At 41.6% G+C, this 27,029-nt stretch overlaps 1 protein-coding gene across 1 annotated transcript in view; it reads right to left on the bottom strand.

Moving 5' to 3' along the window:
- Positions 1–26,420, bottom strand: part of LOC127620171 (SH3 and cysteine-rich domain-containing protein 2-like) — a 49,205-nt gene extending 22,785 nt beyond the window's left edge. Inside the window, exons 1-3 of the mRNA XM_052093291.1 lie at positions 26,174–26,420; positions 13,799–14,111; positions 944–1,038 (exon numbers count right to left, since the gene is read on the bottom strand). Coding sequence (XP_051949251.1) covers positions 944–1,038; positions 13,799–14,111; positions 26,174–26,260 — 495 coding nt within the window. The 5' untranslated portion in view covers positions 26,261–26,420. The remainder of the gene's footprint in view (positions 1–943; positions 1,039–13,798; positions 14,112–26,173) is intronic.
- Between the last annotated feature and the right edge of the window lie 609 nt (positions 26,421–27,029).

Here is a 27,029-nt window from a genome sequence, read left to right as displayed (position 1 = left end):
GCTTCACTTGACACAACGTCGAAGTCAGCAACAGACAGGGAACGTCTAGGTTACTCTTGTAACCTCCGTTCCCTGATGGAGGGAACGAGACGTTGTGCCCCTCTGGCCACGACTCTGAACCGAGCCACTGCAATGGCCGAACCTTATTCTCGGCTCCTCGGTGCAAAACATGAATGAACAGATTCCCTCCCTTTATATCCGTATGTCCGGGGGAGGGACATGCAAATTCTGTCTGCCAAATTCTCATTGGCTTTTTCTTAAGTTCAGAGGTAACTGAGGCCTTCAAGAAAGTCCCCTAGTGTCCCTACACTTGACACAACATCTCATTCCCTTCAACAGGGAACGGAGGTTACAACAGTAACCTAGACGTTTTCATAGAAATCTGGGCTGACAGACTATGCAAACTCAAAAGTAGTTACATAAAATATCTAAATAAAATTAAATAAAAATCCTTCCAGTATGTCAGTAAATTAACTGAATATTGGCTCCTCTCAAGGTTTCATCCTCAACTACACTACACTACTTTGTAAACATTATGTATTGTATTGTGAAAAGCACTATTCCTTTGAATTGAATGGAATTTAATTGTAACAACAATTTTTACTTAAAAGGTCACTTGAAATATATGAATACATGAATACTGTAATATATTTGCTTATGCTTATACTGTTATTTGTTAACATACTATCATGCTGTGTTCAATGTCCCATGAACATACTGTGGTGCCTGTAACACTGCATTACCTGTAAATAATCCATGTCATATGTTGTACTACCATGTACTTAGCACTACATCTTGTACAGTTTGTAGAACTTTATATATAATCTTTGTACTTATTTTATTCCATTACTATTTCATCTACATTTTACTTGTATGTGCAGAGTATATATTGAAGCATACACTTTTTATCATAGTTTTACAGACTATCACAAAGGAAACATACCTTGCCTAGACATGGCTGTTGTGAGAGTTCAGAGAGGCACCAAAGATGAACTCCCATCTTACATGTTTTACAGCGCAGTCCCTGTTTAGAGTTGCCTAAAAACAGACATAGGAAAGGGTATATACTGTATATGAGTATATAGGCTTCAGAGTAATTAAACTATTTTATTAAGCATGAGCTTCCTCTGTACTCCACCTCTGCTTAAATGACAATTCTCAACATCACAAATTCCCACCATCCACCTGCTTTTCTCTGCTCTCCTTTTTCACTCATCTCTCAGAGGCTGAAATCTCTAAAAATCTCCTCTCTAACCCTCCTACCATATCAACAAATGTTTCTGCACCAACCCACTCAAGGGCATCATCATACCCCAAGGGGGCACCAAAAAGTTGCCAGATGCCATTCCTAACACATTAAGCGTTTTTAAGGTCCCAATAGCAGTCGTGGAACACTCTTCCCATCAAACGATCGCCTCAAACCCTGCCCCTGAAGATCCAAGTCTCACTTTAGCTTCTTTCCCACTGAAAAGTCACCTTCACCAAGCTATATCACTATCCAAACTTCTTTCCAGAGACTTTGGCATTAGTGTATATTTTCAGTCTATGATTTTCTAATGTTATTTAGATTGCATAATCTGTGTAACAAATCTTTACACAGAGAGTAGCACGAGCCTCCACACACTTTGAGTCTGCGGTGTCATGCACAACATGATAAGATGTGTGGACTGACTGTCTCAGAAGTGGAGGCAACAGAGAATTGTCCTCAGCCATCAGGATTGTGGTGAGTTACAGTGCCACCACGAAGACCTAGTAAGTAGTGGCAATTGGGCATTCCAAAATTGTGGAGAAAAGGGGCTAAAAAAAAAAAGGTAAGGCAGAATTTCACAAAATCATTCATAAACACACACACACACACATACATACACCTTAATTGATGTGTGATCAAAATTACCCCACACTTTGATGTCTTGTGTTCGGTCTACTACATAATTGTAGCTGGCTGCATGGTCTCAGAGGCACCACACATCACACCAGCTACCCCAGAGTTCAGTAATGCCTCATCTCTGAGCTCGCTCCTGGAGGTTTCTGAGGTTCCTATCTTGGCCAACCCAGAGTCTGCTGCAGCACCTCCGGTGGCTTCTGTTCCTTCACCACCCCAGTGGGTCCTGTTGTTGCACTTCTCCCTGAAGCCGGCCTTGCCATAACTGAGGCAACATCTGTGGCTGAGTCTGATCCCGTCTGCTCAGGTTGATCCACTGTCAGTCCCGCCAGGCCATTATCTCCTTTCAGCTCTGCCTGGTCCCCTGTACCAGCCTAAGTTCTCCACCTTGGTCCCCAGTTCTGCTGGTTACCCTGTGTCCTCTAGTTCTAATAGCTCCGCTGTGCTTTCCAGACCTGCCATCTTCCCCTTGGGCTTCAGGTTCCCAGATCCACCTCATGTGTAATATATGTTTTTTTCTAATAATGTTTGATATTAGGAAACAAACTGGACTAGTTTACCTTAAAATATTACTAGATATGACATAAATTATTCAGAGCCTGATGAAAGGAGTACAATATCTGTGAAGGACTAAGAAACAAACGCTTTTACTATAAGCACATTCCCAACTCAATAAAATGGTCTACACATTTACAGTCCAAATATTATAATGAGCCATATAGAAATAAGGTGTTAATTAGCAACTTGAAGTAAAAAAATCTGTTCAATTCAGAAGGTTTCAGATGCTTTGATGATCAAAATTAACTCATATGCAATATAAACATGAAATGGAACTACAAAATTACATTATGTACATAAATACCTTCATGTAATAAACCAAATTCATGTGTGTGCACGTGAGCACATCAGCCATCACCAAATATAATTTTCTTTTGAGTTTTCAGTGCCTGTAAATTATTCTGACCATTTGTCAGATTTCTTTCCTGTCAATTTGTTGTAGTTTTTGTTTTGTTTATGGATGCTCCGATCATTTAACCTTTTATCAGGAGCTTTGTGATAACTGGTTATATGTAAGCTTTCTGCTCACTGTCACTGTTAACTGAATTTCCCTGTTGGTAATACAATTTTTCCCTAGTTTTTGCTGATGACATATTGTAGGTTGGATAATTGATAATCAAATAAACATCAAAATATTTTTTTTATTAATTTTAAATAGGCATTATACAAAATATTCTCTATATTAGGATAGATAGCCCAATAAAGGACAAGGCTTATGCTGCATTCATGTGCTATTACAATTATCATAAATACCAGTATCTCACTCAGAAGTTGCACATAAACAAGCCCTTAATTTGTAATTACAACTGGGAAACTCGAAGATCATTTTAAAACCTTAGTTTCCGAGATGAGAGGAGTCATAAACTTTCAAAGTGGTGGAGGAGATTACGGTTTCTATAGTGAATGAAAGGTTTTATTAATTGTCCTAAATACAGCTAATTGTTAATGATTGCCATTTTGGTCATATTCATTTATGTATATCAGCAACCATTGCTGTATTGTTGTTCATTTTTACACAGTGAAAGTAGCTTGCATTTGCCCAAAGTTCCAGTATGGTCAGCAAGCTATCTGAGTAATATATATTATGGTGTAAAAATAAAAGGTCCTCATAAATGAACTGGGCGGCATCCATATTTCCTGTTCTGTCTGACAACAAAGCACATAAATGTGACATACTCATAATTACCATGAAGTGGGTAGTAAGATAATTCCGATTACACCATTTGGCCAGTTTTCCCCACACTCCCATGAGGATATGACAGTGATGATGAAGTCTTAAAGGAGCCGCCCCACCTAGCAAATTGCATTGAATCAATGTTAAGTCAACGTTCATTCTTTATTTTCACATAATTACATACTTTCAATACAAATCAATATTTTATGTCCATTTATGTATTTATTTGATTAGTAGCCGTGTGATAAGTGCAATAACGTACAGTCAGCCGGTTGTTATAGCAAAATAAACCATTACAGGGTGTTACAAGACATGATCCTCATCACCCTATTAGGGTTTATTTTGCAATAACAACTGACTGACTGTACATTATCCCTTGAATACTGTATATGGCCTGCAGCAGTCTGGAATTCTCATTAATGTGTGTTTCATTCATTGATGATATTTAATTCCTGTTGAGCTTCAACAATAAATTTCACCATACAGCAATTTGAATACATATGCTAAACTCTATATTAATGGCACTACACATATTTAATACTTTTCAAACGTTATATAACTCATTATCTTTGACAGCTCTTTCAACACACTGTATATTGATATACTTATCAATGAAAATAGACATTAAAATTCCTATCTCTCAGGTAGGTCCTTCAAGGTAGCCTGGAGAGGTGAGGTATCCAAGCCACATCAACTACTTTCTGGGGTACCTCAGGGATCAGTGCTTGGGCCACTTCTCGTCTCTATATACACAACATCACTGGGACCCATCATTCAGGCACATGTTTTCTCATACCACTGTTATGCCGATGACACACAAATCTACTTCTCTTTCCAGCCCAATGACACCACCGTGACTGCTCGAATCTCTGCCTGCCTGGCAGACATCTCGGCCTGGATGAAGGAACACCACCTGTAACTCAATCCATCCAAAACCGAACTCCTGCTCTTCCCAGCCAACCCTGCTGTTGAACACAACATCGCCATGCAGCTGGGTTCAACTACAGTAACGCATTCAGAAATCTAGGGGTAACCATTGATAACAAACAAAATTTCACATAAAAACATCTCAAACACCGCAAGATCATGTAGATTTACACTCTACAACATCAGGAAGATAAGACCCTTCTTATCTGAACATGCCACACAACTGCTTGTTCAGTCACTTGTCATAACTAGACTGGACTACTGTAACGCTCTCATTGCAGGCCTCCCTGCATGTGCAATTAGACCTCTGCAAATGATCCAGAATGCAGCAGCACCTCTTTGGTCTTCCAAAGAGAGCACATGTTACCCCACTCCTGGTCTCTCTCCACTGGCTACCAGTTGATGCACGTATCAAATTCAAGGCTCTGATGCTGGCATACAGAACAGTCACTGGGTCTGCTCCAACATACCTAAAATAAATTCTGCAGAGCTACACACCCACTAGAAGCCTAAGGAACGTCGCCTTGTTGTACCAACACAAAGAGGCACCAAAACACTTTCTCAGACTTTCAGCTTCATCATACCACGTTGGTGGAATGACCTCCCCAACTCCATCCGTGAAGCAGACTCACTCTCTGTCTGCAAAAAACTACTCAAAATGCATCTTTTCCAAGAGCACTAAACTAGTCACTAACAAAAAACTAAAAATAAATAAATAAATGCATAAATAAATAAATTGCACTTGTATATGTTCTGAATACTATTCTGATGCAAGTGAAACTTTGTAATATGGCACTTTTGTATCACTGTCTCCTTAAGATGATTCGCTTATGTTTTCCTCTTTTGTAAGTCGCTTTGGATAAAAGCGACTGCAAAATGAATAAATGTAAAACGTAAATGTAATACATTCATTTAATAAAAATAAGTTGATGCGTGCATTCATCAGGTCTCTCTATCCTCCCACAAACATGAAGTATTACAGTGTTTGAAGCATGTAGTTGTTTCATTCAAAGAGCACTGGTACTGACACCCTTTACTAGTCTTCTTCAACCTTCTGTCATTTGAGCTAATCTGTGGTAAAATATCTGCTACAGAACTCCGTGTGAGGAGAAATGGTCAAATGCGCTTGGAGTTCATACTAGCCATTGCTTTCTCAGATTGGGTTGGGCTGGATTAAAGCTCTGGAACCATGTACTGTGCACAGTAATGTTCAGAATATTTCCTTTCCTTTCTCTGCTTAAAAAAAGTGTTCAGAAGAAGACTTTAAAGTACAGATATTTTCAGAGTTTTGGGAACAAGGCAACTACGGCACATGGTAAACACATATAACCTGAAACTAGCACGCAGCTTTATTTCAAAATTTAAATACGTCATGTGGTTCAGTGCAAGTAGTTCATTGGGTGTGCCATATAAGAAAAACATCAATAATGTGCAGTCTGTCGAAAGAGACAATTGCAACAATATGTGGTTTCTCTATATTCTTTAAGTGGTCTCTGGTATTTTTACAAGAATAATGTTAGAAAATGGCAAGTGTACAAAACGTCATGGTTACTGTTGTAACCTCCATTCCCCGATGGAAGGAACGAGACATTGTGTCGATTATAGTCACACAAGGGGTCTCTTCTGTGAGCCTCGCGTACCTCTGAACTTGAGAAAAGGCCAATGTCAAGTTGAGAAAAGGCCAATGTCAAGTTGGCAGACAGAATTTGCATGCCCCGCCCCCGGACATACGGGTATAAAGGGGAGTGGGGGAGAGAATGTCAGACAGGTTTTCACTGAGGAGCCGAGAATACGGTTACAGCGCATTACAGTGGTCTCATTCCTTCCATCGGGGAATGGAGGTTACAACAGTAACCATGACATTCCCCTTCTGTCACTCACTCGATGTTGTGTAGATTGTAGTGACACAAGGGGTCCCACTTCAAAACGCCATGCACTACCTGAGTTATGTGACTATCGAACCAGGTTGAAGCAGGCTGCTGCATGCTAGAAGCAGCTGGGTCGGCTGCATGTAACCCTCCCAAATGCCCCCAATGAAAGGTGTCATATACTGCTCTTAGGTTCCCAGCACCTGTACGGGAACAGGCAACATGACTTGTAAAAGAGCCAGCTGGCCAGCCGCAGCCTTTTCTCTCTCTATGTTTCTCGTCATAGAGATAAAAAGCAGCTGGGGCTATCTTAACGCTATAGATGCGTCGGGGAAGGTGTCCTTTCCTGTTCCTATTCTTTCAGGGGGAAAAGGCCCTGCGGAGGCCACGACCTGCCCAGACTGGGGGAAGGTAACTCGTGGCCAATACACACGGGGGTTGTCAAGCAAACCGTGGACATGGTGCGGTGGTAGATCATGCCTGACAAGGGAGGAGTTGCTACAGACACAGCGACCGAGGGGCAGCAGAGACTGCCCAAGGGAGATGCGGGTCCTGCCAGCAGGAGGACCGTACCGCAGAAAATACATCACAGGGAGTTGCCTGTAGCAGGAACTATGCCTGTGGAGCCCAAGCCCAACACGGAGTACTCGACTCGTGGTGGGTCTGGTGGTGAATTCCTCCACTGAATCCGCGGCCAGAGGGCTAGGGAGGAAGAGCGTCCAGGAAGCAAGAGCTTACTGGCTAACCTGGGATAGAAGGCGCACCGGATCAGCTTGGTGAAGGGCGCAAGGTGCAATCGTAACACCCGGTCGGCTGTTCCATATTACAGAGTTCTACCGGCTCGGACCTGACAAAACACGGGACGAGACCGCCTCAACCCTGAGGTTGTAGAACCTAGCAAATGTGATGGGTGTTGCCCAGCCCGCCGCTCTGCAGATGTCTGCTAAGGAGGTGCCGTAGGCCAGTGCCCACGAGGATGCCACACTTCTTGTAGAGTGTGCTCGAACCCACAAGAGGGAGGCCTGGGTGTGATAGGCTAGGGAAATAGCATCAACAACCCAATGAGCCTCTGTTTGGAGATGGCGTTCCCTTTCTGTTGTCCACCAAAGCAGACAAAGAGCTGCTCAGAGCATCTAAAGTGCTGCGTGTGGTCCATGTAGATGTAGCAAAGCAAGTACCGGACACAGCAACAAAGAGGCTGGGTCTGCCTCCTCCCGGGGCAGCGCTTGCAGGTTTACGACCTGGTCCCTGAAGTGGGTCGTAGGAACCTTGGGCACGTAGCCCGAACGCGATCTTAGAATGATGTGCGCATCTGCCGGGCCGAACTCCAGGCAAGTGTCGCTGACAGAGAACACTTGCAGGTCCCCAACCCTCTTGATGGAAACGAGCGCGATCAGGAGGGCTGATAATCAAGTCGTGCTTACAGGGACTTGCCGTCTACTGCGTCATGGTGGGCTGCGATAGCAGCGACATCCACCTTCAAGGTGGAGGGGGACAGCCTCCCCTCCAGCCTCTCCTTCAGGAATGGAAGCAATGACCGAACTGCGCATCTCTGGAAAAACACCAAATTGTGAATAGACGCCACTTGAGGGCGTAAAGCTGCCTGGTAGAGGGAGCTCTGGCTTGGTTGACTGCAGGTGGTAGACCGTTTAAGTCTTCAGCTGTGTTCCAGCGAGTCTGTGCCGAGAGGGGCCTCCGTTAGGGAGTACCAGAGCGGGCAGTGGGAGTTGTCTTGGGAGGCGAAGAGATCTATCTGTGACCTGCCGAAGCGGCCCCAAATCAGCTGGACCACCTGGGGGTGGAGCCTCCACTCTCCGCTGAGTAAGACCTGTCACGACAGCGCATCTGCTGTCGTGTTGCGGTCGCTAGGGATATGAGTGGCGAGCAGCGACCTGAGTCGTGGCTGACTCCAAAGGAGTAGATGGCGGGCGAGTTGTGACATGAGACAGGAGCATACGTCGCCCTGCCGATTTTTGTACACTACCGTGACGGTGCTGTATGAACGGATCAAGATGTGCTTGCCCCGAATCAGCGGGAGAAACCTCCGCAGGGCAAGGAGTACAGCCAACAACTCGAGGCAGTTGATGTGCCAACGCAGACGGGGCCCTGTCCAGGAGCCAGCGGCTGCATGCCCGTAGCACATGGTGCTCCAACCCAGTTGGGAGGCATCTGTGGTGACCACGACACGTCTGGTGCTTTTTGGAGCGTAAAAATGTTGGCACCCCTTCGCTTACATTGAATGAACCTACAGAGCTGATTTGTGTTCTGAAGAAAGAATGTCATAGACAGATGAGGTGAGTAAATGATGAGAGAATTTTCGTTTTTGAGTGAATTATTTCTTTAAGTAGCACAAGGGGGGCACATTGTCCTCCTTTTGAGATACAATGTTCAACAATGATTTAGTTCTTGTATCTTTTAAGCGCAGAAATAGTTGTGTTCTCATTCTGCACAATTTTCTGAAGTTTGCGACTGGTGGAATGTTCTGCTGAAGTATTGCTCTGCAAATGTTGATACTTTTCTATCTTTATAAAGACTAATCATAATTATAAATTATTTTATCATCTCTACTTTCCTGGTAATTTATTATACAAATGAACGCACTCTCTACATCAGAGGTCAGTATTATTAAAAAATTAACAATTTAAAAGATATATTATTATTAAAAATTTCACTGTTTTATTCAATTACATTAATACTTTTAAAGCTACTCAAGTTATTCGGCCAAAAATAGTTTTCTAATTTCCTTGTATTTGTTGTTTGATTAATAGCCTTTATATAGACAGTGCTCAATTCGGTTACGTGCACACTTCAAGTCCGACATTTTGATGCAAATACGCTTTTTGTCCCACTGTTTAAATTCACTTTAGATATAAACGATGAGCCTATCAATGAGGAATGTGACAGAAAGAGAATGAATGTGAGGAGACTTAATGATCCAAATCAAGTTTTAAGTTAAAAGAAGTAATCTGACTATATATTTTCTTTACATAAAGACTTTACTTAATTTTAGACCTACACTACCGTTAAAAGAAGTCTCTTCAGCTCACCAAGACTGGATTTATTTGATCCAAAATACAGAAACAACATTGATATTCTGAACTCTTTTTACAATTTAAAAGAACAGTTTTCTATATATATTGTAAAATGCAATTTGTGATCAAAGCTGAGTTTTCAGTATCATTACTGCAGCCTTCAGTGTCACATGATTCAGAAATCATAATAATATGCTGATTTTCTAATATGGGCATATTTAAAGTGCATTTTACTAATTTAACCCTAACACATATATGCAAGCACAAGCTTTGTTGATGATATTGAGGCATTATAAACACTAGAAACACTTTTTATATCATATTACATATCATAATTATATATAACAGCATACAAATTAAATACCTGCTTTAGCCGAAACAGCATTTAAATGTAACTAAAACTTTCTTATTAGGACATATTTCAAATGTCAATACTCTGAATCCTGGCTGGCAAGTCTGGAAACAGTCCCACTAGTAAAATATTTACATGTTTATATAAAATAGCATGTCAGCTAATGAAAACTAAATTACTTACGCGTCCAAAATTGTATCCTCGGCAGGATCAAGATACAAGATACAAAATACAAATGTTCATCGGAGTCCTGCTCTTCTTCTGAGGAAAATGTTAAATCTTCCATACTATCCTGGAGCTTTCTCGCCTGTGTATCGTTGCAAATGTGCAGAAAATAAATGAAATGTGTTTACAACCTCACTGTCGGGGGCGTGTACCATTTGCATTGATCGTCTCAGCACATTAGCGTATGAATGGCGCGCTCTGCTGGTGGGTGGGATCACATTACAGATAATTAGATAGGCCAGTAAAAACTGTACATCGCTTTTTTTCAAACAGATTGCATTGTAGGAGAATATTTGTTTTAAATTTGAATTGTTTTATTAAAAGTAGACATTTTAAGCTTTCTTTAGACATACGTTTCATGTTTGAGTGAAAATAATTCGCGGAGTTTGTTCATTTTTGTGACGTGTTTCTGAAATATGCTCGTGAACACAGAGACTGCTGAAGGGGTGCCAACATTTGCCAACATACACTCCAAAAAGCACATAAAAGCAGCACAAAAGTAATATAGTACATACAACTCCAGTGGTTTAATCCATGACTTCAGAATTGATATGACAGGTGTGGGTGAGAAACAGATCAATATTTAAGTCAATTTGTGCAAGAAATTCTTCTCTCTGCCCAGTAGGTGGTGGTATGCATGAAGAATGTGAATCACCAAAAACACAAGAACAATGTGAAATTTAATGTGGAGATTCACTGAGCAGGGAGGAAAATTAATAGAACTAAAGGAATTAAATATTGATCTGTTTCTCACCACATCTATTCATGTCGCTTCTGAAGACATGGATTAAACCAATGGAGGTACATGGATTAGACTACTTTTATGCTGATTTATGTGATTTGTGGAGCTTCAAAATGTTATCACCGATTCACTTTCATTGTATGGATCAAAAGAGCAGAAATATTCTTCTAAAAATCTTTAGGGGCAAAATCGAGATGTGGAAGTACGCGTCCTTCAGGTCTACAGCTGCAAACCAATCTTGATGCCAGAGGCACACAGTTAGAATGTGTAGCTTTTTCGCCGAGCACCGAGGTGGGGCGGATGCCGCTGAAATGGGGCGGACGCCTGGTGAACTGAATCACATAGCCGAGTCGGATGGTACTGGCAAGCCAGCGCGACGGGTTGGAAAGCGTGAGCCACGTGTCCAAGCTCTGCACAAGGGGCACTAAAGGGACAATTGTTTTTGACATACCTGGTGGGGCTTCGCAGCGGTGGGGAGCAGGTAGTGTTGCATCAGGAGGCAAAGTTGCGACCTGAGGAATGTGTGCTGAAAAGGAACTCAAGGCAATTACCTTACTCAGTCTACCCGTTAGGGAGCAGGTTAGTGACTGAGGAGGAGGTCCTGGTAAGGCATCCTCTGGACTCGTCAGAACCGGCCGACCGGGGTTGTGAACGCTGTACAGACGCGGACGTGGAGGTGAAGTTTCTACGTCCAGGGTGCCACTTCGCCTGTAAGGTTCTGTTGCCGGGGCGCCGTGAGAACGGTGTTTGCGGGCACCGGCTAGGTAACCCAGGGGATGAGGAAATCGCTCTTTTATTGAAAAAGTGGGTACTGCAGCCCGAAGGGGGTGCGGCAAATGAAAAAACAGAAACCAAGGATTCTCCACCCGGCCCTCCACCGGGGGAAGAAGTGGTCTGGCTACCAGCTCCAGAGCTAACATCTCGTCCCCTGGTCGGTCCGTCCTGGAGGTGGTTCGTGAGACGTCCGCTTCCAGCGAAGCAGGGTCCTGGTTGCGGCGGAGCTACCTGCAGGTTTCCTGCTGCTGCAGGGGGATGCCCTCAGTGAGCAGACGGGGCTCGGCAGGATGTAAACAGGTGTCGTGGTAGGATATGTTGGATGGCCTTCATCTGCTTCTTCACCGCTGAAAACTGCTGGGCGAAGTCTTCAACATACTAACACAGGTGCACCGCAACTGCTTTGTCCACCTGGGGGACCAACGTGTACCTGTGGAACGCCCTGCCGTTGAGGGTAGTGAGGAAGGGCATCTTGATAAAGACGCATCTTTAAAAAGATGTTTGACACCAAGCGTTAACTCTTTTATTTTCTTTGAAAATAATACTCTTTTAAAGGAGTGTTGCTCTTTTAAAAGACTGTAGAAGCGCCCAGGGGCGTGGACCGCACTGGCGTGCAGAGGGGGTGAAAGCTGCTGGCAATGTGCCGTAGATCCAACAGGAAAGCTCTCTAGAGGCTTCAGCACGCTGAACACACACAACTGCTCGGCTCTGAAGAAAGAATCTGACTGAACTGAGGCGGGACATGCAAATTCTGTTCGACAATTTGGCATTGGCCTTTTTCGTATTCAGAGGAATCCGAGGCTCCCGATAGAAGCCCCTTGTGTCACTACAATCGACACAATGTCGAGTGAGTGACAGAAGGGGAACTCATACATACTATAACGTGTGAAGTCATATATAAAAATTCTATATACACTGATGAGCCAAAACATTATGACCACTCACAGGTGAAGCAAATAACGTTGATCATCTCCTAATAAGGCCACACGTCATGGTCTGAGTAGATTAGATGGTATGCGAACAATCAGTTCTAGCAGTTCTAGGAGGACCATATTAGGCAGGTGGTCATAATGTTTTGGCTCATCTGTGTATATGTGTACATGCTCCCTTCTTGGTTTGCTTAAGTTGCATTACACTTGCATGCGTCAAAAGTCTGGTGAGTAAAAACTAAAGTTTACCAGTTTTTTCACCAATGTGTCCTTAGAGGGTTGGAAATAGTAAGGTACTTAAACACCATTGTTTGTAATTGTTCCACAGAATTTGTGTGAGTGTGTCTGGTGTTTTAATAAAATATTATTTGAGATTATATTGAGAAGCACACATGATCTCGTTACAAATCCATGTAATCTACTACAAAACAATGTAAGTTCAATGTCACTCTCAGTACCCATATGTAATGTTGGCATTCATCAAAATTTCAATGTAATCTAACATATCTGAAAGTATGTGAAATTCTGAACTCAACCAAAATGACGATTCAGATAAAAAAAGCAACATTGTATCAACTTTAGCTTGCAATCTGGGGCACATCTTTTGCGATATGGGCGATGGGTTTAAGTGATAGGCCAAATTATGAAACCATAGATTGAGTCAGGGCACGAATATCGGCCGATACCGATCTGACCTTTTCATTTTCCCACCCAACCAGCAATTCAACACAACATTACAGTTCATCTTGTCAACAATAACACCATACAGGTCAGCCAGACACTAGAGGGTAGTGTATGATGAGTAGCTGAACTTCACAGACTACATCACAAAGACCACCCAATAATGCAGATTTATGCAGTACTACATTAGGAATATTATAGGAACATTCCTATTTTAGGATGCTGCACCTCCTTGTCTGGTTCTTGTCATCTCTAGACTGGACGACTGCAATGTTCTGTTAGTCAACTTTTCTGAATGCACAATCAATCCTCTACAAATGGTCTTCAAGCAAATGTGGGTGTGGTGTTTGGATGTCCACATACTTTTGATCATGCAGTGTATCCATTGATGCTGAGAAATGTGCACCCCATCCCTCTACCAATGCAAGTAAATAATTTGCATATGCAGTCAAGTTTCATGCCAGGAGAAAATTGTCTGGCAAGTAAGTTAAAATAAATAACTAGCCAATGGTGGTTCTTTCTCCAATGTGTCCTTAGAGGGTTACACACAATGAAGCATTTTTGGCAAGACATTTTGTATAGAATTGCAAAAAAAAAAAGAAGAAAAGAACACCATGTCAGTGAAGTCTATTACATCTTACATTCTCTGCTTACCGACAATAATGTTTTTGCACAGATGACAGCTGGTTGGTCGACGGAACACATGCTCCAAGAAGCAGTGCATGAGTGGTGGCCGCAGCTGCAGGGAAGTGGAGGCCGGGCCTGAGGGGGGATTGAAGCTGATGCAGGGTGAGGGTGCAGCAGCACTGTTACTGGGGCATGCAGACCCAGTAAACAGGGATGGGGATGTAGGCAGGGCACCAGAAAAGAGTTCTGATTGCAGACAGGTATCATTCTGAGAGCGCTGAAAGAAGTTCTCCACACTCTTACTCCGCATAAACGTGAGCGAGCGCTTCAGACGCAGCAGCTACAAAACAAAAACAAAAAAACAAGTCATATAAACACATATAACAACAGGTCTTGTAACACCCTGAAATGGTTTACATTGTCTTCTTTAACATTCAGAATGAATAAAAAAATTATGGTTTTCCCAGATCAAGGAAGCTACATGGATGTGTTACAAACATGTAAAAATAGCAAGCAATATTATTTGAGTGTAGCTAATTGTTTAAGGTCATTTTACATTTGTTTTGTATTTGTTGTTGTTTCTGAATCCAATAACCTGTTCAGATAATGGGTGTGATGTTTATTAACTGTAATTCAAATACTTTTGGAATCTTTTGAATCTTTATGTTATCTCATATAAATACTTGGCAACACAACTGATATTCATTTGAATGTGCAATTATGAATAATAACCACACAAACAACTTTAATTTGTCCTTTGTGCATCCAACAGCACCCAAATACAAGCAGACTAACATTTTTCATATATATAAAGAATTCAGATTTCAACACATTTATCAGGGAGAATCATTCGCTACATTAATATACCATAATATAACACCTAATGATATCCTTATCACCACATATCTAAGATATTCTGGTCTCTAGATATGACTCAGGTTCCTCCTTCAGTGTATGAATGGGATTTTTGTTTTTTTTTCTTGAAAAAGGGTTGATTGCTTAGTAAGTCACAGAAATGTTGGTATCATTTATGTCGATAGCACAAATGGTCTTTTGGAATTACTTCTTAATTAGAATCCGTACGATTAAGGGTTACTTCAAATTATTTGTTCAAAGTATGAGCAATATTTTGTTATGTAGTTAGTAAGCACCACACATAAATGTGTCTTTAGTAAAGGTGAGTTTAATTTGTTTATCTCATTTTATCCTCTTCTGCTGGGCTCCAATGTTTACTGCTGTCCATGATGCTGAGGCCCAGAAGTCCATATACATTCCCTTTTGCAATGTATGGGAAATGTTTACTTGTTATTCAATTAAAAACTCCTTTAGTTTTCCATGGTAGGAAAAAAGCTTGTCACTGAATCAGTGTTGGGAACTCACTACCTAGCTACTAACTTAATACAGTAGGCCAGTAAACCAAAGCAGCAATCTCTCTCTTTCGTGGGAAATCCACAGTTAAGTGAATTGATTCGTTTTGGAAGATTTATTTAAGTTTTTATGTTAAAACAAATGATTCACCAATCTGCATATGTAGCTTTGGAAAGTAATGTTGGTGAATCGTTTTGTTTGAATGGTACATACTGTATAAATGAACCAGTTCAAGCTAATTATACTGCAATTCACTTGAGACCATGAATAAGTCACTTACTTTAATATTTATGTAATTGTAACCCTCCCATTTTCTCCCCAATTTGGAATGACCAATTCCCAGTGCGCTATAAGTCCTCGTGGTGGCATAGTGACTCCGGGTGGTGGAGGATGAATCTCAGTTGCCTCCACGTTTGAGACCGTCAATCCACGCATCTTATATAATGGCTTGTTGAGTGCATTACCGTGGAGTATGTGAGATTTCACGCTATTCTCCGAGGCATCCATGCACAACTCACCACGTGCCCCACCGAGAGAGAGAACCACATTATAGTAACCACAAGGAGGTTAACCCAATATGACTCTACCCACCCTAGCAACCGGTCCAATTTGGTTGCTTAGGAGACCTGGCTGGAGTCACTCAGCACCCACTGTTTTTTTTTTACTCAGTTAACATAAAAGTGTTTATTTGTTGTACTCAGTATATTGGCCAAAACAATTTAGGTTCAGTTTAGTATGTATGAATTTATTGGTACAATTTAAAGTTGCCAGATTTACATTTACATTTATGCATTTGGCAGACACTTTTATCCAAAAAAACTTACAGTGCACTTATTACAGAGACAATCCCCCCCAGAGCAACCTGGAGTTAAGTGCCTTGCTCAAGGGCCCAACAGTGGCTTCTTGGTGGTGCTGGGGCTTGAACCCCTGACCTTCTGGTCAGTAACCCTGAGCCTCAACCACTGAGCCACTGCCCCCACCACTGAGCCACTGCCCCCAATACAGTGATAGAAAAAAGCAATATCTATATTGGAATTCAGTTGTTATTTATTATTATAATCCATTGTTTTCCAGTTTTTCATTATAATAAAGTATGATACAGTATTATTATTACTTTGAGGATTTGTTGTATACAATAGTAACATATGTCTGTCTTGTTTACTTTACTTTCACCTGGAGCGTATATTCTAATGATGCAGTGTATTGTTCATCATGTTGCAAAAGGCTGTATTTTTTGAAAGCATCGTAGGCAACATTCGTAAAAGTGCTTACATAGGAAAACAATGGAAAAATAGAGCAGATGCACGCAAAAAGTTGTTTGATGTGAACGGCCCCTAACTCATGGGCGAAAATGCTCGGATGTCCTGTATATTTTTTCACTGACCCGAACCCAGCCCGTGTCACCCCTCAAGCATTTTTTATGGAGCTTTCCTACCGGGCGGGAAGAGAGCTGGAAGTACGATGTTGGGTGCTGCCCCTTTAAGGACGTTGATTTTGTGGGCTCATGTGATCGCCTAGGAAAAGGCGCAAAAAAACTAAAAACAAAAAAAAAAAAAAAACGCCTAATGTTATTTACTTGTGTTTTGATGTTTGTGTAGACATCTACTGTTTTACATTACCTGTTGAAATATTCTTTCAATATATGTTGCATTTGGTTGGTAAACAAAGTTTAAATAAGTTTTTTGTAATACAGAGACTTTCTCTGTATTGATGGTTGTATCACATTTGTGATAATTTTTCATGCAAAATGTGATATTTTGCATTGTAGGGGATATCTTTGATTTATAAGCAAATATTTTTGTGTTTACCATCTAAAAGCTGATGTTATAATTTGTATACATTTATTTGGTACAATACTTCATATTAATTGTGAATTGTTTTGTTTTACAGTTTGACCACATAAATGTGCACATAAATACTCAAACCTACTCTTAAACTACAACAACAGCAACTAAATGTGTACATCGTGAGTTCTGCGGAAGAGGAATAAAAGACAAAATCAAAATCCAAGTTAATGTTATCATTTCATGTGTAACATTAAAGTCAAACACGAGGAATTAAGATTAATGACAACATGGACAAAGATTCAGAAACAAGTATTACTCCTGATCAACAACAAAAGTGTCTCAAGCGTCAACGTGGAGGTGCAAAGGCTGCAGTGACATGCTTGATGACACAGATTACAACCTCTATGAGCTGTAACCAGCCCAAAGAGGTAGAGATGAAACTTGCTGCTTTGGATGAGGCTGTTATGCGGTTTCATGAGGTTCATGACATGTACCATAAAACATTAGAAGACGATGATGACCTTGATGCTTCTAAGGGCTATTTAACATTTGTCTTACGTGATGTTCAAGAATTCCAGCACACAGTCTTGAGCTGGCTTGAGGACTTTAAGCCATCAATGGAGGATCCAAACATAGAATCTTCAGATGCACTTAATTTCCAAGAGGAAGAGTTAATGCTTGATGAAGCTGTTAAACATCCAATGTCTTCTGTAGATCAACTATCTACCCAGCTTCAAGGGTTACAAAAACTAAGACAGAAAGAAATGAAAGAGTTTTCCATACTTGTAGCACAACAGGAGGAACGTCTGTGTGCAGAGTTTAAATTACAACTTCAGCATGCCGAATTGGAAATGGATGGACTGAAAAGCTTACTGAAACACAAAGATGCTGAGTTAACAACAACAAATAAAGACTTTTCCACTCCTGTCACAGGTAACACATCCCTTAACTTCCGTCCATCACTCTCAGCAGTGAATGAGAATTCTTTATGCCAACTACTAGAGCTGTCAAGGCAACAATATCAATCACACATCGATTCTATGCACCTACCACCTGTTGATATCATCAAGTTCGATGGAGAACCCTTAAAATACTGGCAGTTCATGAGATTGTTCTCCTCCGTGATTGATAAAGAGACAGTGCCAGATCAAGAGAAGCTGACTCGACTGCATCAGTACACTGTCAGCTAAGCTAGAGATGCTATCTCACATTGCTTGGACAACCCCAACTCTAGCCTGGGCTATGCAGAAGCCATGGCTATTCTGAAGAGACGTTTTGGCAATCCATATGCAATATCACAAGCATGGGTTGACAAGGTGCTTAATTACAAAGACATTAAAGACAACAAGCAGTTGCAAAGCTTCGCAGACATTCTGTGCAGCTGCAGAGACACTTTAAAGGCAATGAAGTGCGAGAAAGAGCTAAATGGTGGACGCACTTTGCTACAAATTGTGGAAAAGCTACCTGAAGACATAAAGAAAAGATGGCTCACAAAAAACTAGGAGATCGTCAAGTCTGGGCATTTACCAAAGTTGGATGACATAGTCAGTCTTGTTCAATCAGAAGCTGCCAAGAGGGCAGATCCTATCTTTGGGAATCTTCTTTGCCCTGCTAGTCGAAATTCTCCAGCAAGTTCTAAATCAAGTACTAAGTCAAGTTTCAGTAAGAAAAGGCAGACTGTGTCAGTTACTAAAGAATCTATCACATCATCCATGCCAAAGACAACCTCAACATTTAAGTGTCCAAAGTGCACTGAAAGGCACTTTCTGAACCAGTGTCAATCCTTTAGGGCTCTGTCTGTTCAAGAGCGTTTGACCTTTGTTCAACAAAAGCAACTCTGCCTGAACTGTTTCATGAAAGGTCATCGCAGCACAGACTGTACTCGCAGCTGGGTATGCAAAGTGCCTGGATGTGGGAAAAAACACAACAGTTGGCTGCACTCCGCTATTGTAGCTTTTAATAACGACAACAGCCAATCTAATAACCAATCTATTGGAGATGAGACAGCTGCTGAACCACCACAAGCCATTCAAGCACATGCCACCAGAAAGTGCATTGAAGCCAGTCGAAAGAAGATTGCGCTTCCCATCTTGCCAGTAGTGGTTTCAGACAGACACAACCGATTCTCCATGAATGTCTTTGCTTTGCTTGACAGTGGCTCCAATGGGACTTTTGCTTCTAAGAAGCTAGTTCATGCTCTTAAGCTGGAGTCACACAAAATGAACATTAAACTGAACACCATGGAGACCAAAAATCTCAACGTAGTCACCTTAGCAGTGGATCTACAAGTTGAAGATGCTCAACAAAGGAACTCTTACCTGATGAAGGGAGTGCTCTGTCGGGATCACCTGAACATAAGTCTGGACAACCTAGTCACACAGCATGAGGTGTTCCAATGGCCACACCTGCGGGAAATTGCTGATGAAATCAGCTTACCTGATGTTAATCTAGCTGATGAGGTTCACTTGCTGATAGGTCTAGACCAGCCTGACATACTTGCTCCTCGTGAGACATGCTGTGGTGAGTCAGGCGAACCTTACGCAATTCTAACTGGACTGGGGTGGACACTCCATGGACCAGTAGGTGATGGTTCCACATCTATCTCTGCCAATTTCATTCAAGCTGACTCCTCTCTACAACAAGCTGTTGAAAGATTTTGGAAACTGGTGGATCCAGTGCACATGAACAGTGACTCATTGTCAATAGTCGACAGGCAAGTTGTGGATATATGGAACAAGCAAGCAATCAGAGAGAATGGTCACTACACACTACCAATCCCTTTCAAGGAACATCCACCACAACTACCCAGTAACTATGCAATGGCTAAACATCGGCTGGACCAACTGGGAAGGCGGCTGAAGAAGGACCCAACCCTGATGCAAAGGTACACTGAAGGTATCTGTGACTCTCTGCAGAAAGGCTATGCAGAGGAGGTTGTTGACATCAACAGAGATGATGGTTGTGTGTGGTACCTGCCACATCACCCGGTGCTACATCCACGTAAGCCGAGAAAGATTTGTATTGTCTTTGACTGTGCAGCATGGTACCAAGGTACTTCGTTAAATGATCACATTCACCAAGGCCCAGACCTTACAAATAAGCTACTAGCAGTACTTCTAAAGTTTAGACAAGAACCCATTGCTCTAAATGCTGATATCGAGAGCATGTTTTACCAAGTCCGGGTGCCAGTTCAAGAAAGAGATGTGCTTCGTTTTCTGTGGTGGGAAGATAATGACCCTGAAAACCCACCTAAGCACTACCGCATGACTGCTCACATTTTTGGTGGTGTTTGGAGTCCTAGTGCTGCCAATTTTGCCTTGCAACGAGTGGCTGAAGACAACCGTGGAAACTTCTGTGATGACAGTGTGGAAACAGTGAAGCGAAATTTCTATGTCGACGATTGTCTAAAGTCGGTACCAACAAAGGAAGACGCCATTAAACTTGCTTCTGAACTACGCAAACTGCTCACCTGTGGAGGCTTTAGATTAACCAAGTGGTTAAGCAATTCTAAGGAAGTGATGAAATCAATACCAGCTGAGGACTGGGCAAAGTCATTACATGAGGTCAACCTTGACCAAGAGGATTTGCCATTTGAACGAACACTAGGTGTCCTTTGGGATGTGGAAAGAGATTGCTTCACATTCGATGTCAAGGCAGTAGAAAAACCTGCAACAAAGAGAGGAGTATTGAGCACTATCAGTTCCATCTATGACCCTTTAGGGTTTGCAAGTCCATTCGTGCTCAAAGCAAAGGCAATCTTTCAAGAGTTGTGCCACATGAAAGTCGACTGGGATGAGGAGGTACCGGTGGACATAGCAGCTCAGTGGCGCAGATGGTTAAATGACTTGCCTCTGTTGTCTGCATTGACAATTCCAAGATGTCTTAAACCAACACCCACTAATTGCTTGATATCGACCCAGCTACATCACTTTTCTGATGCTTCAGAACTGGCTTACGGTGCTGTTTCATACATCAGGATTGGCGACACTTGCAGACTAGTGATGTCAAAGGCCAGACTTGCACCAATCAAGCCAATTAGCATACCACGACTGGAGCTACTAGCAGCGGTAGTTGCTATAGAGCTGGACCAGCATATCAAGCGGCACTTAGAAATTACAATCGATAAGACTTACTTTTGGACAGACAGTACCATCGTACTTCAGTACATCAACAACAAGCATTGCCGTTTCCAGACATTCGTTGCCAACCGTATTTCAAAAATACATGAGCGTTCAGAACCGTGCCAGTGGAGGCACATTGATTCTGCTTCTAACCCTGCAGATGATGTCTCTCGAGGAATGACTATGGAAGAGATCTTGGCAAGTGAACGATGGGTATATGGTCCACACTTTCTTCAACTTGAAGAGGAACATTGGCCTTTTCAACCAATCATAAATGACTTGCCAGAGGAAGCAGAGATTAAACGAGCTAAAGAGGTCTATGCGGCTAGCATAAAACCAAACCAAGTGATGAAAAATGCAGTGGACAGACTACTGGAACGATACTCCAGTTGGCATCGATTGAAAAGGGCTACTGCTATCCTGTTGCGCGTCAAGGCTTTGTTAAGCAAGAAAGCAAGTGTGCATCTTTACGAACCCATCACTGTTGGTGATCTCCAACAAGCAGAGTTAGCCATTCTCAATTACATACAAACTGCATCTTTTGGATCTACTCGTGCAAAACCCAGTTCCCTTTCCAAGCTTAAACCCTTTGAAGATGAAACCAACCGACTCCTTCGCGCGGGAGGCAGACTAACAAATGCCCCAATTCCTTTCGAGGCTAAACATCCAGTGATCCTACCTAACAATAATCACGTCACCCAGCTGATTATCAGTCACTACCATCTTCGCTTGGGTCATGCAGGTCCAGAGCGAGTACTTGCAGAAGTTCGTCAACGTTTCTGGATTCTAAAGGGATGTCCTGTCATTAACCGAACTCTCAAGTCATGTCTACAGTGTCACAAGTTAAGAGCTAAGCCACAAAACCAGCAAATGGCAGACTTACCTGACTCTAGAGTGACACCAGGTGAGCCTCCATTCACTCGAGTGGGCATAGACTACTTCGGGCCATTCTTGGTTAAAAGAGCACGCAGTGAGCTCAAGAGGTACGGATGTTTGTTTACATGCCTCACTACGAGAGCTATCCATTTGGAAGTTGCACACACCCTTGATACTGACTCCTTTATCAATGCCTTACAGCAATTTATCGCTAGGAGAGGCCCACCCACGGAGATACGATCAGATAATGGGACTAATTTCGTTGGTGGATAACGAGAGTTGCGGAAAGCCTTGAGTGATTGGAAACAACAAAGGATTTCTGATTACCTGCTACAGAACAATGTAAAATGGATCTTCAATCCACCTGCCGCCTCTCACATGGGTGGTGTTTGGGAGCGACAAATTCGCACCATTCGTTCCATTCTAAACACTGTCCTATCGAAATCAGGCACCAGATGATGAGGGTTTGGTAACACTGTTTTGCTGCGTTGAGTCTATTGTCAATGGTAGACCAATCACTAAAAACTCAGACGACCCATCAGATCCTCTACCACTCACACCAAATCATTTGTTGTTTCTCCGTTCCGGTCCAACTTTACCTCCGGGAGCCTTTGTAAAACAAGACCTTTACCGGTGCAGATGGCACCAGGTGCAATATCTGACAGATGTCTTCTGGTGCCGATGGCTCAAGGAATACTTGCCTGCACTGCAACAACGACAGAAATGGCTGCAACTAAAGAGAAATCTTCAAGTAGGAGATCTTGTTCTTATTCTGCATGAAAACACACCACGCCATCACTGGCCACTAGGTCTACTTACTCAAGTCTATCCAGGTGCAGACGGACTTGTGCGTACTGTGGAAGTGAAAACAAAGGCAGGGGTCTTCATCCGTCCTGCAGGAAACATCTGCCTTCTGGAAGCCAGTCTTATCAGTTGAATTAGTTTAATTGAGCTTTCCTAAGAGACATCACCCTTCCTTTGTTTGAATGACCTGTTTTTGGGTCATTGGGGCCGGGATGTTGGGTGCTGCCCCTTTAAGGACGTTGATTTTGTGGGCTCATGTGATCGCCTAGGAAAAGGCGCAAAAAAACAAAAACAAAAAAAAACTGAGGAAGAAAGCCATGTTGTTCTTGTGTTGCTTGCTGAAATTCATGCATATAAATTAAAACTATCTATTCCCAGCGTGGTGAGTAATAGTTTTGTTGTTATACGTATATTGATGGTTCTTGATGTACTGATATATATATATATACACTTACCTAAAGGATGTAAATGTAAATGTAAATGTATTAGGAACACCTGTTCAATTTCTCATTAATGCAATTATCTAATCAACCAATCACATGGCAGTTGCTTCAATGCATTTAGGGTGTGGTCCTGGTCAAGACAGTCTCCTGAACTCCAAACTGAATGTCAGAATGGGAAAGAAAGGTGATTTAAGCAATTTTGAGTGTGGGATGGTTGTTGGTGCCAGACGGGCCAGTCTGAGTATTTCACAATCTGCTCAGTTACTGGGATTTTCACACACAACCATTTCTAGGGTTTACAAAGAATGGTGTGAAAAGGGAAAAACATCCAGTATGCTGCAGTCCTGTGGGCGAAAATGCCTTGTTGATGCTAGAGGTCAGAGGAGAATGGGCTGACTGATTCAAGCTGATAGAAGAGCAACTTTGCCTGAAATAACCACTCGTTACAACCGAGGTATGCAGCAAAGCATTTGTGAAGACACAACACGCACAACCTTGAGGCGGATGGCCTACAACAGCAGAAGACCCCACCGGGTACCACTCATCTCCACTACAAATAGGAAAAAGAGGCTACAATTTGCAAGAGCTCACCAAAATTGGACAGTTGAAGACTGGAAAAATGTTGCCTGGTCTGATGAGTCTCGATTTCTGTTGAGACATTCAGATGGTAGAGTCAGAATTTGGCGTAAACAGAATGAGAACATGGATCCATCATGCCTTGTTACCACTGTGCAGGCTGCTGGTGGTGGTGTAATGGTGTGGGGGATGTTTTCTTGGCACACTTTAGGCCCCTTAGTGCCAATCAGGCATCGTTTAAATGCCACGGCCTACCTGAGCATTGTTTCTGACCATGTCCATCCCTTAATGGCCACCATGTACCCATACTCTGATGGCTACTTCCAGCAGGATAATGCACCATGTCACAAAGCTCGAATCATTTCAAATTGGTTTCTTGAACATGACAATGAGTTCACTGTACTAAAATGGCCCCCACAGTCACCAGATCTCAACCCAATAGAGCATCTTTGGGATGTGGTGGAACGGGAGCTTCGTGCCCTGGATGTGCATCCCACAAATCTCCATCAACTGCAAGATGCTATCCTATCAATATGGGCCAACATTTCTAAAGAATGCTTTCAGCACCTTGTTGAATCAATGCCACGTAGAATTAAGGCAGTTCTGAAGGCGAAAGGGGGTCAAACACAGTATTAGTATGGTGTTCCTAATAATCCTTTAGGTGAGTGTATATAGATCGGTATTTGCGATCAGCGCCTTAATTAGCGCCTAAACGCCTAATGTTATTTACTTGTGTTTTGATGTTTGTGTAGACATCTACTGTTTTACATTACCTGTTGAAATATTCTTTCAATATATGTTGCATTTGGTTGGTAAACAAAGTTTAAATAAGTTTTTTGTAATACAGAGACTTTCTCTGTATTGATGGTTGTATCACATTTGTGATAATTTTTCATGCAAAATGTGATATTTTGCATTATAGGGGATATCTTTGATTTATAAGCAAATATTTTTGTGTTTACCATCTAAAAGCTGATGTTATAATTTGTATACATTTATCTGGTACAATACTTCATATTAATTGTGAATTGTTTTGTTTTGCAGTTTGACCACATAAATGTGCACATAAATACTCAAACCTACTCTTAAACTACAACAACAGCAACTAAATGTGTACATCGTGAGTTCTGCGCAAGAGGAATAAAAGACAAAATCAAAATCCAAGTTAATGTTATCATTTCATGTGTAACATACTTGATATTGTAGACCTGTGTTCACTTGAAAAATAATTGCACACCTTAGTCTTTCAACCAGTCAGAATCAGAATCTGATAAATCCGGTTATACCAATGCAATAGCGTAGATTTGGTTTGAATATTGAGGGGGACCAAATTGCGTATGAGGGTGGGGGGAGCCTTTAATTACAACACATTACATAATGCATAATAATAACAGTTCAAATTAAAACACAGATAAATAAAAGTTATGTTCATTGAATACTCTTAAATATGTATAAACTGTACCTTATCTAATATTCTGAAAAACATTGACCCTTTCAGAAAATTACATTTCTTACCTGCTCATCTGAAATGTCTGCTTACCTCACTATGAAAAACAACAAATCATTTCTATGGATGCCTTTAACATCTTCACTGACTCCACATATGACTCATGAGATATATTTCATGTTTTCTAAAATTTTACAAAAGTTTTGGTGGGTTACAGACCTACAGACCGAAATTGCACGTTGTCAGCCGCTGACTGTCTTGACAGTTTTATTCCTGCAATGTGCGCTTGACGCTCTGAACACCGAATCCTATATGCATCCGCATTTAAATCTAAGAACAATTTATATCCATTTGGAGATATTTTAAAGTTGATAGTTATTTTAAATAAAAACTGATAATTGCAAGGATGCAAACCTATGAATGAAAATTCACCTCAGCATAATCTATAAAAGCATTTTTCTAGATAAAAACAGGTACCACATGACACTGCCAACTTGTTGGGACATACCAACTCATACAATGGTGGGGGTACTTCAGTTTTTTGTCTGAATATGACAGACTCACAGCCACACAATTGTACATTATCTTATTCTAAATTATTTTCAGCGTTGATAAAAAAAATAAATAAAAATACTATATAAACAAGGACAGATGCATGATTGCAAATCACCCCTTGACGTGTCCCCGTCTCCCCCAATTCTACGCCAGTGCGCCAAAGAAAGTAATTTTTAGTGCACAGTAAGATGCATATAGCGGAATATTCAAGGCACAATTGTAGACTTGCAAGCCAACGGTATTTGTGTTTAAATAAATAGTTTTAGCAGTAGCCGAATGTCTTCTTAGTCCGTTTTGGTTCAGGTGAGTTCTGAAGCCTAGCCCATAATGAAAGTACCTTAATAAACGTGTCATACCTTCATCGGTGAAAGTTACCTTCAAGAAGCAATCATGTGTTATACTTTGCTATAATGAAAGTGTCTTACCTTCAGCGCGTGAGTTCCGCTTGTGTCTGCGGTACATGGGCGCTCATGGATCCGCAGTTCGCGGTCCGTCTCGTTTCTGCAACTCATCCACGATCCTTAAACACTTCTGACGAGTGAAAATTAAGTAAGCAGTTGAGCTGACTCTTCAAGTCAATGTTTTTCTCACTTTAATATCAGAAATTATGTTGTTCTGTACACATTCATTACAAACACGTCAAAGAAAGCATTTCTCTATACTCTCAGTATCTCACAGAGCACATCCTGACACTGAATATAATATCATTTCAAGGGAGACTTTAAGTGATCTAGTTTTCATTAGACCACTCCTCCTCGAGCTATTCTTATACCTGCTGCTAAAGCAGGGGTGGGTTTTGTTTTTGGTACAGGGACACTTGGTGTTCCAACAGTTCTGTATAATACGGAATCATCCCGTATTTAAAACATCAACGCAGCGTTCTGTATTAAACCCATACAGAACGCAGTTTGTCCCATATTGACTACATATAGATTAGAGAGGCATTTATAAATGTGCAAGTGGTAATGTCTGTGCAAGGTAGCGGTATGTAAACGTGAGAGTTAGAGCACTCTGTCATTGGTTGTTGTTACATTACCTGGATCATCCAGGCTGGATGCTAGCTGACAGTGGCGGGAAGCTTAACTTTACAGCGAGTATCTCATGATGGCAACTGTTACTAGTCCATCTTGTAAAAGTGTGTGTGTGTGTGTGTGTGTTGTATATACAGTATATGTATAAAACAGCAAAATAATAAATTGTACATCATGTATATAAATCAGTACATCATGCTTTCAGATATGATTTTGCCTATTTCATTTTAAAATAACATATTTCATTATT

Source organism: Xyrauchen texanus, chromosome 26 (assembly GCF_025860055.1).
Source record: "Xyrauchen texanus isolate HMW12.3.18 chromosome 26, RBS_HiC_50CHRs, whole genome shotgun sequence".
NCBI classification, from domain to species: domain Eukaryota; kingdom Metazoa; phylum Chordata; class Actinopteri; order Cypriniformes; family Catostomidae; genus Xyrauchen; species Xyrauchen texanus.
This window is presented reverse-complemented; position numbering and strand designations above follow the sequence as displayed.